The sequence below is a fragment of the Myotis nattereri genome (assembly GCF_964212035.1).
Source record: "Myotis nattereri genome assembly, chromosome: 6".
NCBI lineage: Eukaryota > Metazoa > Chordata > Mammalia > Chiroptera > Vespertilionidae > Myotis > Myotis nattereri.
In genome coordinates this window covers 91,401,144-91,415,327 of record NC_138081.1, presented here as the reverse complement: position 1 = coordinate 91,415,327, position 14,184 = coordinate 91,401,144, and the positions used below count along the sequence as shown (strand labels likewise).

The window sequence follows — 14,184 nt, the reverse complement described above, 5'->3', positions numbered from 1 at the left end:
GCAGCGTGGACTGTGATTTGGTGGGGTGTCGCTCCAGGGTGGTGGTGGGGCCCGTGTCCCACTTGGGGAAAGCCGAGTGTTGGTTTGTCGGTGCCAGGTCCGTGGTGCCATTTATTTTTAAATGGCCAGTGCACATCATGGCAGCTTCTGAACTGAGCATCTGCCCTCTGGTGGTCATTGCGCATCATAGCTACCAGTCGGATGGATGGATACTTATCCTTTTATATATATAGATTTTACAAACAAATGTTAAACACTTAAAGGCATACAATATAATTTCATTTAATGATACAATTTAAGTACTGCTTTGGCAATATCTATAGTATACAGTATGAGTTTCTTCATTATATACACCTCATTTTAAATCTCCCCTTCTTGACTTTCCCCACTAGAAAATAAAACCAATGTGACTCTCAGTACAATTCATTTTATTATTCTAGTGCAAGAAAACATTTCTAGGTTTATTTCCAATTTCAGTTTCAAAACAAACTGACCTGAAACATATTGTTTTTAATACTGGTGATCACCAATAAATATGTAAGAATATAAAAAAGATTCAACTCATTGGTAGTACTCCAAATTCAATGCACAAGAATCTTTTCTATCTAAAGCATATTTTAAAACTGCCAAGCGATCTAAAAATTTGTTCATTTAAAACATGTTAAAATACTATATTTCAGTTGACCACAAATAGAATGCAAAAGGTATTACATTTTTCTTCAAATATCATTTATTTCATTCTGTTCAATTCTGGGCTCCCTACAATTCCAAAGGTCAATCAAAACCCAAATGTAGGCAAATGAAACAGGCAATTGAAATTAAATAAAACTTAAGAACAAAAGTATACTTAAATTATGAGGTAAGTTTTATTTTCATGTGTTCAAATATCACAGTTGTAAGAAATGCCCCTCTTTATAAAGCATTTTTAAGATGTGTATTTTTACAGAGCCCTTATTTCTAGAGCCCAAATCAAGTTAAATAAAATCCCATGCTTCCTAGGATATTAAATACCATGCAGGAGAGTATTTTCTGTAAAAAGTTTATTTATTCCCTTATATTGCTTCCTGCCCAATTAAAAATAAGCTCATGAAAACCATTTGAAATTATGCATGTAACTTGAAATAAGTCACTAAGATTCCAACATAAATGCAAAGACCTGTGACTAGCTTAACCCATCTATCCCCAAAACAATGTATGGGGCAAAATGTTCAAAGGAAAAGGCATCCAGAGTATATAACTGAGCCCCAAGAAGCCCAGCTGCTCAGAGCTAAAGCAAAGCAGTCACGTGACTAAATTCACACACTGCTTTTCCGAGGATGACTGTTGCCTGTCAGATCTTTCTACACAAGTTAGAGTTCAGAAACCAAGTCAAAGTGGACCATCAAACTGAAATACTCCGTATTTCCCAGTGGTCAGCCAGTTGGGCTCAGAGGCCGTGAGCTGTTCACCTTGCCCAGGCTGCAGACCAACCTGAATCTCCGCTTTTAACGTGCGGATGCTGCAGAGCGGGGCGGGATGGAAGCCGTTCAAAGCTTGGTGGAACGGAACAGTAAACTCCCATTTTCTGTCACCCGTCAACTTCCTGTAATTCAAATCACCCTTGAATAAAATTAAATGTGCCTTTTGTAGTTCAGCATATAAGTCAGGAGCAACCTGAGACATTGCACAGAACTCATGAGGCAGTGTCCAAAATATATGATCATGGTAAACCCACCTGCCTGTCTTAACATAATTTTCCCAGTTGGCCCCACACTCAGATACCCCCTTATGATCAGAATATTTTACTTGTTCAATCAGCCAATTAAAATCATGTATAGTAGTATCAGAAACAAACCATGGAATCATTTTTCCATAAAAATGGATCTCGGTAGCTAATTTAGAAGACAACAAGAAGTCGGCTAATATTAAATCTGTAACAAGTTCGAACCCAGAATTATCCAGAACAATATCCACTCTAACAATAGATGCTTTTTCTCTTGTTTGCTTGCGATTGCTAAGCAATGACCAAAGATGTTCCATGTCATTCACTAAAATGAAAGGCTTTAAGTCTTCCAAAGAATTTATTACATTGGTCTTCTGAGAACTGGATTCCCCACCTGATAGAGACAGATCACACTTATTTCCCCACAGTGAAATCTGAAAAAGAAAAAGTACAAAACATTTACCCTTCTTCTGAATAACCAACAAAAACTAACACGCAGGATGTCGGGGAAAGGGTTGCTAAAAGCATTCATAAAATTCATTTCTACAAAACGTCCATCAAATCCACTTTGCATGATGTTGTATAGAAAGGTAAAACAGCCCTGGCCCTTGTGGCTAAATTGGTTGAGCATCATCCCATGCACCAAAAGGTCTCAGGTTTGATTCCTGGTCAGGGCACACGCCTGGGTTGCAGGATTGATTCCAGCAGGGGGTGTGCATGAGGCAGGTGATCAATGTTTCTTTCTCTCTCACATTGATGTTTCTCACTCTCTCCCTTTCCCTTCCTCCCTCTATAAAATCATAAACAACCGAAACCGGTTTGGCTCAGTGGATAGAGCCTCGGCCTGCCGACTGAAAGGTCCCAGGTTCAATTCCAGTCAAGGGCATGTACCTGGGTTGCGGGCACCCAGTAGCGAGTGTGCAGGAGGCAGCTGATCGATGTTTCTCTCTCATCGATGTTTCTAACTATCTCTCTCCCTTCCTCTCTGTAAAAAATCAATAAAATATATTTAAAAAAAATAAAATAAAATCATAAACAAACACATTATTTTTTAAGAAAAGGTAAAACACTAAAACTTTTAATTGGTTAGTATGTAGTGAAATTTTAAAAACTGGTTTGAATGATTTTAATGACCCATATCATTTAATAAGAATGAATGTTTTTGCTTCTTGCAGATATAAGAACAAGATCCAAAAAGAAGCCACAAAGTTTACTTTATAATTCAGTGTCAAGAGAAAAACAAGTGACTTTTTTCCTCCCAGCCCCACCCCTAACCCCCAAAACACCTGCTCAATTTCTTTGAGTAAATCCAGTCTCCCTAGGATTTAGTTCTCTCACTTGTAAAATAAAGAAATTGGACAAGGTGATGTCTAGTCTAAAGACCCTTCCAACTCTAATAATCTATTATTCTACTTTAAACTGAAACAATACTCAAGCTTATTTTGTGGGAAATGGCCTATAACCTTCTTTCTAAAGCTGTAACTAAAAGTACGTGTGCAGGAGTGCAGGCTCTGGAAGCAGGCAGCCTGGGCTCAGGTCCCTGCATTTCCAATTAGCAACCTCTGGTAAGTACAGACCCCAAGGCTCAGCTTATGCAACTAAAAAATGAGATAAAAATAGTACTTATCTCATAGAGTTATTGGGAGAATCGACATAACGGGTGTAAGTAATGTATCCAATAACCAGCATATAGAAGTACTCAATAAACAGTAGCCAAAACAGATTCTACTTTTATATGATTCAAAATAAGAGGAAAATGCATGTTCCAACCAAGAATACTATTTTTAAAGGATTAAATGTATACACACACACACACACACACACACACACACACACCCCTACACACACACATTTTTTTAGGTTTAAGTCCAACTCTGATAAAGAAACATGCACTGGTGTAGATGGGGGCCCGCCCCGGCTGAGGTCAGGGTCTCTGCTGGCCTCCTGCATATTCCCAGTCTGTGATTAAGTCTATATTGATTTGTGCCCTTATTTGATTGTCTATATTCCCTCAAGACTACAAGTTCTATGCCAGCAAGGATTGGTCTGTTTTCTCACCATTACATGCCTGCCATTGAGAACAATGTTTGATAGAGTAGACACTGCAATGTTTGTGTGGGCAGGGGTGGAGTTTTATGGTTTTAAGAACAGGTCAATATTCCCACAGACTAAAACAGCTGGGAGCTCCTTGCAGGAAGTTAACCTGCTGGTGCTCACAGTGACGGGGGCAGCTTTGGCTCCTTTATTGGGGAGCAGAGCAGCAATTTTGGGTAGCGGCCGAAGCAGGTGACAGAAAACAGATTGGTACTCCTTCTTCTCACAACTTATTATACTCATGGGACGAAAAACGTATTATATACAAAGGCTGTGAAAGAATGACCGAGCTGTGGATAATGAGTAACGTGCTGCTTTTCTCTTAATTTTAAGCTAAACATAAAGGATAGTTCAGAGGAGACAAGATAATTGGGTTTACTAGTTAACAGTACCCTGACCTTTCCCTCTTCATCACTCAGCTTGCTCCGCTTGCCCTACAAGTTCCACGTCCCACAACCTGTCTGGGGCCTCTACTTTCCAAGTATATTCAAAATCTTGAGAGATTTAACACCTCTGATGCTACCAACTTGGACCTGAGTCATTTTCATAACAGATCTCCCAGGTTCTACCCTGAGCCCCTTTGGTCTGTTTTCAGAAGTAATCCTTGAAATAAGTCATTTCATGTTACTCCTCTAATCCAAACCCTCTAATAGCTTCCCATTTCATTCTAGGAATTAAACCTGCCTTCTGTGGCCCTTCTGTGGCCCTTCCGGCCCCTCCTCTTACCTCTCTCATTTCTGACAGAATCCCCTCGGGTTCTCACACCAGACGTGCCTGTGATCTGCTGCTTCACCCGCGTCAGGCTTCCCCCAGGGCACGGTCTCAGCAGGTCCTTCCTGACTCAATATGGCCTCCCTCCCCCAACACTCCCGGGCCCCTTCCCTGCGTTATTTCTCTTCATAACATTTTCTGACATCTCCTTCTGGAAATGCTTCTAACTTTTCCTAGGCAGTGAGGGCTGGGGAACTACTGCGTACAACTACACATTTTCAAACCGCTCCGAACCTAGTATATAAATGTAAGGATGTCTTGAATGAGAATTTAAAACTAAACTTATACAAGCTTGATGAAGAAGTGTAATGAGACTGTATTAAATAGGACAGTTTCTACCTGATGATGATGACAGCACATTCTGTGTTCCAGACTCTGTGCAGTACTCACGTGAATGAATCCAGTTTCTCACATCAAATTATGAGGTGTTCAATACCACCGTCATTGAACAGACACAGAAACTACAGGTCAGAGAAATTAAGTAACTTGCTCAGGTCCAATCACATATAAGCGACAAAGCAGACACTGAAGCCCAAGTCAGGCTGGGCCAACCAAAGGACTGTGAAGTATTCTCTCAAGAATGACAGAACCTATGAAGCCACGATCATCACCCGCAGGTTCAGTAGAAGAGATTGCAAAACCCATTTTCAGAGCTAAAATGGATTGTCATCTCTTGAATAACACTACTACTAAAATGATAAATGATCAATGATAACTAAAACGACAATGTATATCCGGGCTTTGTTGTTAAATGTGTACCAGTCTGTTTTTTAACTATTTAACTCAACAAATATACTCAGGAGATGAATGATCACATTTACCTGAAGAAGTTTAAAAAACTCATCTTTCAACTGATTTTCATCCAGGTGCTCAATTATTTGCATCAGCTCTCGCAGGTGAATACATAAAGCCATGATGGATTCCTGCGACTCGAAGAAGTTTTGTTCTTTCGATTCTTTAAATACATCAAAGTCATCAATTGGTGGACTAAAGTGAGAGAAAAACATAAGTGAAACATTTATTTAACTCTGCATCTTTTTCCCATATGTTTGAGTAATTGCTTCTTTAAAGGAAAGAGAATAGTAGCATTTGGTCTCAAAAATGACAGATAACTGTCCAGCCGGAGTGGCTCAGTGGTTGAGTGTCGTCCCACGCACCAAAAAGTCTCAGGTTCAATTCCCGGTCAGGGCACATGCCCAGGTTGCAGGCTCGATCCCCGGTGGGGGGATAGGGGGTACAGGAGGCAGCCGATCAATGATTCTCTCTCTCCCTCTCCCTTCCTCTCTGAAATCAATAATATATATATATATATATATTTTTTTTTTTTTAAATGACAGGTAACACACTATATATAACATAGGTCAAGTTACACAAAAATGATAATCAAAGTACACAAAATCCCCCAAACTCATTTTAATTAACTGCCAAAAGTGCCCTGGAAGTATTAAATAATTAGTGACCATATTCATAATTATTTACCTCGTTTCCAGGGCAAATGGAGAAAGAGAAATAAAATTTTTTAAGACAACTGCTTCAGTTTAACAAACATTTTTTGGGTGCTCAAGTGGCTGGATTCCAAATAATAAGCATATGGATAGAAACAGAATATCCGAATATAATGTAGTAAACACTAAGATTCAAACACAGAAGCATTATGGGAACACAATGACTACTTGAGATAAATCAGATCATACTAATGTAAGTTTTATGATATTGACATATTTTGATCAATTATGTGTAGATTTTTAGTTTGTTTGTTTTTATTTTTGGTAACTTTTACTCCCAAGTTGACTGTAACCAATGGTGATATATGTGCCATGATGTGCTATATTCACATGCTGTCCAATGAGATCAAATGATATTAATATTGCCCTACAAAAGCATAACTAAGAAGGTATAAATACTAACTGAATGGCCTAAACAGAATCAACTGTGAAGACCGTTCAGATGATCTGATCTTCTAAATTAGGGTACATTTAGATCTACTCATGTAGCTACCTTAGGGTGAAAACAATGACTCAGTTATGGGATTGATTTAAAAACAAAAACATACCAGACTTGCCCTAACCGGTTTGGCTCAGTGGACAGAGTATCAGCCTGCAGACTGGGGGGTCCCAGGTTTGATTCCGGTCAGGGGCATGTACCTTGGTTGCGGGCACATCCCCAGTGGGGAGTGTGCAGGAGGCAGCTGATCGATGTTTCTAACTCGCTATCCCTCTCCTTTCCTCTCTGTAAAAAATCAATAAAATATATTTGAAAAACAAAAACAAAAACATACCAGGCTGTATAATCCAAATGAGTGCTGGCTCCTTCCAGCACCAGCCAGCTTGGGAGTGTACCCTTATTCCAAAGATGCTGCCACTGCTCAAAGCACTTTCGGAATATTCTTCAGAACCTGAGGCACATGGCTAACCGTCCTGTCGGTGATCACTTATCTTCACCCTTTGGAGTTAATTTCTTTTTGGAGACAGCCAAACGTCACTCAGAGCATTGTCAGTAGAATCAAATCAAATGGAGTAAAACATTTTTGGTCAAAAATGAGGAGTGACTAAAAAATAATGAGACATATTCATTTTGAGGCTTGTAAACTGGCTCTGAAATTCCAAAGAATGAAAAGGTGTTTTTAGCAATGGCAGCACTGCTGAAATAAATCCTTCTCTCCAGGCGACTTAATAAAAACTGGCCAAAACCGGTTTGGCTCAGTGGATAAAGCGTCGGCCTGCGGACTGAAGGGTCCCAGGTTCAATTCCGGTCAAGGGCATGTACCTGGGTTGCGAGCACATCCCCAGTAGGAGATGTGCAGGAGGCAGCTGATCGATGTTTCTCTCTCATCGATGTTTCTGACTCTCTATCTCTCTCCCTTCCTCTCTGTAAAAAATCAATAAAATATATTTAAAATAAAAAAATAAAAAATAAATAAAAACTGGCTGGATACATAGGCTCCAGTGTTGGGGTCAGAAAATTACAGCTTGCAGACCCAATCTAGCCCACCACCTGTTTGTTGTGCCTGACCTGCAAGCTAAGAATGGTTTTACATTTTTGAATGGCTGGAAACAATGGAAAGAATATTTTGTGATACATGAAATTACAATGCCAGTGCCCATAAATGAAGTTTAGCTGGAACACAGCCATGCTCATTCTTTTATGTGGCGTCCAGAGCTGCTTTCGCACTGCAGCGACAGGGGTGAGGAGCTTCGACACAGACCATGTGGCCCCACAGCCTGAAATATTTACTGTCTGGCCTTTTACCAAAAAAACTTTCCCAACCTTTGTTCTAGTGTTTTATTTTTATTTTTTTTAATAAGTTTTTTATTGATTTTAGAGAGACAGGAAGGGAGAGGGATAAACAGAAACATCCATGAGAAACATCGATTGGCTAACTCCTGCACGCCCCCTAGTGGGGATGGAGCCTTCAATCGATCTCAACCGCTGAGCCACACCAGCTGGGCTGTTCTAGTTTAGTAACAAATTGTTCATTAGTTTAAAGTCACACCTCATATTAAGAATGAGCTTTATTTCTTGTAGTTAAGAGAGTAAACTCACATCACTATGTATGATTTCTGATTTTTAAATGTTTGCTATTTTAGAATCTCCTAAAGCTGCTTATGTGCATACACTATGACCTGGTGATTCACTCCTAGGTACATCTCCAACAAAAATACACCCGTATGTTCACCAAAACAGGCATTTGAATGTTCATAGCAGCACTCTTTTTTTTAATTAAATCTTATACCAAATTAACTGACATATAATCTAGTTTTATAAATAAAACAAATGTTTACTTGGCCCTTTTTTATAATAATTATTTCAAATTAACATCTTTTTCCTCAATAAGTATTTGTTTTCTCATGAAGAAAAATAAGTTTTTATAAGAATTTTTAATCAGTTCCTACTTCAGATATTCAATCTATGTCTACTCCGGGCACGTGGATTATAATTGCCAAGAATCTATTATAGTGATAACATCTGCAGCATGTCCAGCAGTGCCATTAATAGCTGTTGAACTAAATTCATGTTTCCACTGGTTTTTATTTTCAAACTTATCATTTTATAATTTCAAAAAAAGCATAAGTTATCTGAACGTTTATTTGATGGCTATATACTTACCTCTGGATAACTGCTTCATGAATTCTACGATACATGTAGCATTCTACAAACAGCCATGGTGAGTAGAACCACCTTGGTTTTCCATCACTGTCATTTAAAAGACCCTGTTGATGTTCTAGGTACTGATTCCATATGTCAGTATCAGCAAACTTCTCAACCAAGGGGACAATTGGTTTGTCTGTCTGTGATTCATTCCGCAATTTAGAAAGAAGAGAAATTGCTTTCTTTTCAGCTTCTATGCCTTTCTACAGAAATAGGGAAGAAACATTTACACATATTAAAAAATATATAATCTATATGTAAATAATTAAATTTTATATATACTTTATATTTAAGTATACATGAATACTTCCTCTAGGGTAGCACATTTTTATGGACCTAAACTTAAAAAGGAAAGAAATACTATATTACAAAACTACATCTTATGTGTTCACAAACTATTATAAACATTTAAATTTAGAATTAAGTTGAAAATCATATCACACACACACACACACATCTCATATCAACATTATCCAGCCTTATCTATTCTGCCAGGTTTTTTTTTTAAGTTTCATCTAATAACTAGTCACTTCATTATCTTCAAGTGGAACGACCATTATCAAAGAGGGGAAACAGCTTAGTATGTTTGCTAAAGATTTAAGAAAATCATTAAAGTTCAAATACATTTCATACCTCTCCATGTTTCTCAAACATTTCATTTTTATGTCGATGCAATGTATCAATAGCCTTGGTTAAGATCTGTGGTATTCTGTCTTTAATTGTAAGATATGCAAACGACCTAGAAAAAGGAATCACATACATAGTGTATAACTTGGTAGCACTGATACTAGAAGATTGGTCATCTTTTAGTTTCTGGGGCAACTCATTTAAATTAAAATTCCTTTTCATACCACCATTATAAGGAAAATCAGCATTGTCTGGCTACCACTATATTAAGACATAGGAAAATCGGACAACTCCTCTGGTATGTCATCAAAGCTAGGCAGTCTTTGTGCCTCTAACCCCAGATTCTCCCCGGAAATCTGTTAAACCCTTACCTTTCCCGATCTATTACTTTTATTCTCCTTAATCAGAAACTAGTTTAACGATGTGATAGGACAAAAAAAAAATTACTCTAAAAATCAAACAGGCTCTCCTCCCACGTCAATTGCTAAGTGACATCTACTTAGAATGAACAAGGCCGTGGATGTAAACGGCTTGCAAGACTCTACTGTATTAGAAAAACAAAGACAGTTATGATCCTGCTTCTTTCTTTTCTCTGTCTTAGCCAATTTTAATTCTTTTCAAAGGCTTTTCCTGCTGCCTTCTCTACCTGCACAAGGACTCCTTCCACCCTGTTCTGTCCCTAAGCAAAATTAAGGCATGTTACCAGCTCACACTCCCAACCAAAAAAAAAAAAAAAAAAAAAAAGGTTTTCTAAAAGTGTAAAAGAAAGCTAGATAAGGGAAAACTTGAGTATATTTGCATTTAAAAATTAAACATAGTCGAGTTTAGACCTACAAACACCCAGATTTACAGATTATCATTTTATATGTAATGAAATACAGCACACAGTTAGAAAAAAAGCAGACTTTAGCCAGTGGTGAAATTCTGTGCAGTTTTTAGAGAGCACAGAACTTAGCTGATCAATTCACTTACATCATCAGAGACAAAGTAAAAACAAAGAAAGTTGACATAATCATTTTGTAAATACCTCTGCCCAAACACCTATTCTAACTTTAACTTGGGATCAGCACAATTCTGAAAACTCAAATATCTCCCTGGCCAGTGTGGCTCAGGTGGTTGGTCATTGCCCAGATGACCAAGATAGGGAGCGGGCAGGAGGCAACACACTGATGACGGATGTTTCACTCTCACACTGATGTTTCTCTCTGCCTGTCTCTCTAAAAATCTATTAGAAAAAACAATAGCCGAAACCGGTTTGGCTCAGTGGATAGAGCGTCGGCCTGCGGACTGAAAGGTCCCAGGTTGGATTCCGGTCAAGGGCATGTACCTGGGTTGCGGGCACATCCCCAGTAGGAGATGTGCAGGAGGCAGCTGGTCGATGTTTCTCTCTCATCGATGTTTCTAACTCTCTCTCTCTCCCTTCCTCTCTGTAAAAAATCAATAATATATATATATACTTTTTAAATATATATACATTTTTAAAATATATTTTATTGTTTTTTTACAGAGAGAAAGGGAGAGAGATAGAAAGTTAGAAACATCGATGAGAGAGAAACATCGACCAGCTGCCTCCTGCACATCTCCTACTGGGGATATGCCTGCAACCCAGGTACATGCCCTTGACCGGAATCGAACCCAGGACCCCCCAGTCCGCAGGCCGACGCTCTATCCACTGAGCCAAACCGGTTTCGGCTAAAATATATTTTTTTAAAAAAAAGAAAAAACAATATAAAAACTCAAATATCTTACTGAAATTTTTTAAATATTGGGTTATACCCTGAGTAACCGAGGTTTCCTCAAAAGACAATGATAAAACTACAAACAGATGCCCCGCGGGGGTGGCTCAGTGGATGAGCACCGACCCACGCACCAAGCTGTTGCTCAGGGCACATGTCCAGGCTGCAGGCCAGTCCCCAGCCCGGGGTGCTCAGCAGGCAGCCCATATCCATACTGATGTTTCTCCCTCTCCCCTTTCTCTCTAAAATCGAGAACATTTTTTTTAAGTATAAATTTTAAAAAATCAGAAGACGCCGATGCTGTGTTACTTTGAGTAACCTAAAGTGGTTAGGTTATATGTGTGATAACCACTGTAATCAGAATTTAACGTTTACACGTCACTGGGAGGCCGGGCACAGAACTCCGTGGGTTAGCGTGCTACCCCCGTGTGCCAAGGCTGTGGGTTTGAGACCGGCAGGGCGCATCCGAGAATCCACCAGGAAATGCACACATAAGTGGAACGACTCATCAATGTTTCTTTCTCTCTCGCCCTTCCTCTCTGTCTAAAATCAATTTTAAAAAATGTTTTCTAAAACACTACTAGTTCCCTGGGGGGAGAGAAGGAGCATTAAGTGAGGTGACACCCGAGTCCTCCCAAGCAGCAGCTACAGAGCAGTGCTGTGAAGAGTGTTCTTGGCTGTCAAGCTCGCATTGCTCTTTCTCCAGCTACTGAGTGTCCTCAGAGGCCGGACCCGGGGGCAGGTACCCTCCCGGTCAGCGCTCGGGCAGTGAGCGAACCCTCCTTCCGGCCGCACCCCCAAGTGCCCGCCGAAAGGGGGCCCCCCGGCGTCTCTCTCTCTCTGGCCTCCCTGGAGCAGACCGAGGTCACTTTCTCACGAGTGTTCTCGTGTTTTGCAATAAGTGGGAAGAAGGGCGTAGCTCCAACAGTAAACGTGACCGTTCAATTTACACCAACGGATTTCTTTTACGGGGTCCACAGCTTTCCCCGGAGGATTCTCAATAGCAGGATTACGGCTTAACCGAACCGGCACGCCGGAAGAAACACATTCTCCAGACATCTGAGATTCCTTCTACAGGGAATTTGACCACCACCTCCCTCGGCGGCTCCCCCCGGCCCCCGCCAAGAAAGCGCGTTTATTGAACCGTGAAAGCCATGCCCCGCAGCACCCAGGAACGGGCAGGAGGGCGTCGCACATGCGGGTAACACCGCGGCACAGACCACAGTGAGCACAGGGGGGCTGCCCGTGCGAGCGGCTGTTGGCGCCCGAGAACGCCGGCAGGATCGCGGCGGGGCCCGGGGTGGGCTCAGCCGGACTCCCGGCCCGGTCCCGGGTCGGGGAGACGCCACGAGCCACCGCAAGGAAGATGCTGCGCCGCCGGCCCGAGCGCGGAGCCCGGAGAGCCACCCGGCCCCGCCTCGCCCCCGCGCAGCCGGCCGCCCGGGGAAGCGCCACCCGCCGGCAGGACTGAGCCGCCGCGCGGCTTCCCCGCCGGTTACCCACAGCCTCCCGGCGAGGCCCGGCTTCACGCAAAGCTGGGGAAGAGCAAAGAGAGCGGGGCACTGGGCGAGGCAAGCGACACCGACCCTTCGTCCTGTCCCGACAGAGGCGGCGGAGAAGCCGCCATCGCCTTCGGCGTCCCCCGCGCCGACGCTGGGGTCTCGCCCGCCGCAGGAAGGGAGGCGGGGCCGGCCCGGAGGAGGAGCTGCGAAAGGCCGCGCCGCGGCTTAAAAAAAAGTGCTTTTGAACAAAGAAACTTTATTTGGTGCCCGTGGAAGGGACAAACAACGGCCGGCTCTGGGACGTGGAGATCTTCCGGGGACGGAGGCGGGGACAGCGGAGGGCGACCTGAGAAGCGGAACCCGGAAGCGGGCGGGAGGCGGAAGCCAGCAGGCACCGGGAGGTCCCAGGGACCAAGGAGCGGAAAAGGTCGCGGCGCGGTCACGTGGCCGGGCAGTCACGTGGAACGGGAAGCTCGCGCTCCGCCGGGCCCGGAGCTCTGTGCGCCTGCGCAGTGCCGCGCGCTGGGAACGGCCCAGTGCGGGGGTAGATTGGCTCTGGGGACGGGAAAGCTGTCGCCACCAGGCTCTTTCCTCCTCGGCCGGGCCCCCTTCTCTTCCGGCGGAGAGGTTAGTGCACTGCCTGCCCCGGCAGCCCGTGAGGCCCTGCGCGGGGGCCCCCGCCAGCCTGGAACCTCCGCGTGACAGTGTCACCGGGACCGCCGTGGTGCTCTGCGCGTAACGTGCTCTTTGGTCCACTTAGCGGGGAGTGAAAAGCACTCACCCACACACACTTACGGAACGCCCCTCTGAGCCGGTGCAAAGCGGTACCTGCACAGGTGAAGTAGCTCTGAAGTTAAGGGATTGGAAGGTATGTTCCCAACGATTAAGGTCACTTGGCCCCTGATACTGTTTTCGTAGGAAATGTGCCCAAGAACCGAGTAGCAGCTTTGCATTGCATACAAAAAATAGGAGTTGAATGCCTGCTGTGTGCTGGGCACTGTGGCCAAGGGGACAGCGTGAACCAAAGACAAACCTCAATCCGCAGTTTAGAGGGGAGACAAATCTATCCCTTCCTCTTCTATTTTTCCTTCTGGCATTGTTGCTGTTTAATGTATATTTTGCTGATTTACTATGCTTATTGTCTTGTCAAAAGATAGGGATTTTTAGTCATTTTCCTGAATTTTCCGCAAGTAGGACAGTGTCTACCTACCACATGATAGGAACCCAGTTCACATGTGTTGTGTGTGTTAATAAACTGAAAATGTCAGGTATGCAAGGAGAGCTATAACGGGGAGGAAGGTAGAGAATGGGTGCTGACTGTGCATTTTAAATGAGGTGGTTGGGGAAGGAGACATGTGAGCCAAGGTCTGAAGAAGGTGAGGGAGTGAGGCTTGCAGAGACCTGGGAGAAGAGCATAGGAAACAGTAAATGCGAAGATCCAGAGGCCAGAGTGACGAGCAGAATGAGCAAGGGAAAGGGCTGTGGGAGATGTTAGAGTGCTACAGCGCCAGAGAGTGCAGGGCCACACAAGCTATTTTAAGATTTCTGGCTTTTATTTCTAGTGAAATATGAGGCCATTGTCAAATTTTCTACAAAGAAAAGA

At 42.7% G+C, this 14,184-nt stretch overlaps 2 protein-coding genes across 3 annotated transcripts in view; one reads left to right on the top strand and one right to left on the bottom strand.

Moving 5' to 3' along the window:
• Window positions 1-266: 266 nt before the first annotated feature.
• ARMT1 (acidic residue methyltransferase 1) lies at window positions 267-12,750 on the bottom strand. 2 transcript variants are annotated; one of them, XM_081093677.1, is made up of 5 exons: window positions 12,666-12,745; window positions 9,350-9,455; window positions 8,675-8,919; window positions 5,389-5,554; window positions 267-2,136 (listed from the first exon to the last, which is right to left on the bottom strand). In XM_081093677.1, exons 1-5 carry the CDS (start codon window positions 12,704-12,706, stop codon window positions 1,369-1,371), a joined length of 1,326 nt encoding a protein of 441 aa, XP_080949803.1. In that variant the 5' UTR covers window positions 12,707-12,745; the 3' UTR covers window positions 267-1,368. The 2 variants fall into 2 exon arrangements, with proteins under 2 accessions (XP_080949803.1, XP_080949804.1); XM_081093678.1 differs by lacking the exon at window positions 9,350-9,455 and having other exon boundaries at window positions 12,666-12,750.
• Window positions 11,983-14,184, top strand: part of RMND1 (required for meiotic nuclear division 1 homolog) — a 31,460-nt gene continuing 29,258 nt past the window's right edge. Inside the window, exon 1 of the mRNA XM_081093675.1 lies at window positions 11,983-13,449. The gene's annotated coding sequence lies outside the window, so the exon portion shown is untranslated. The remainder of the gene's footprint in view (window positions 13,450-14,184) is intronic.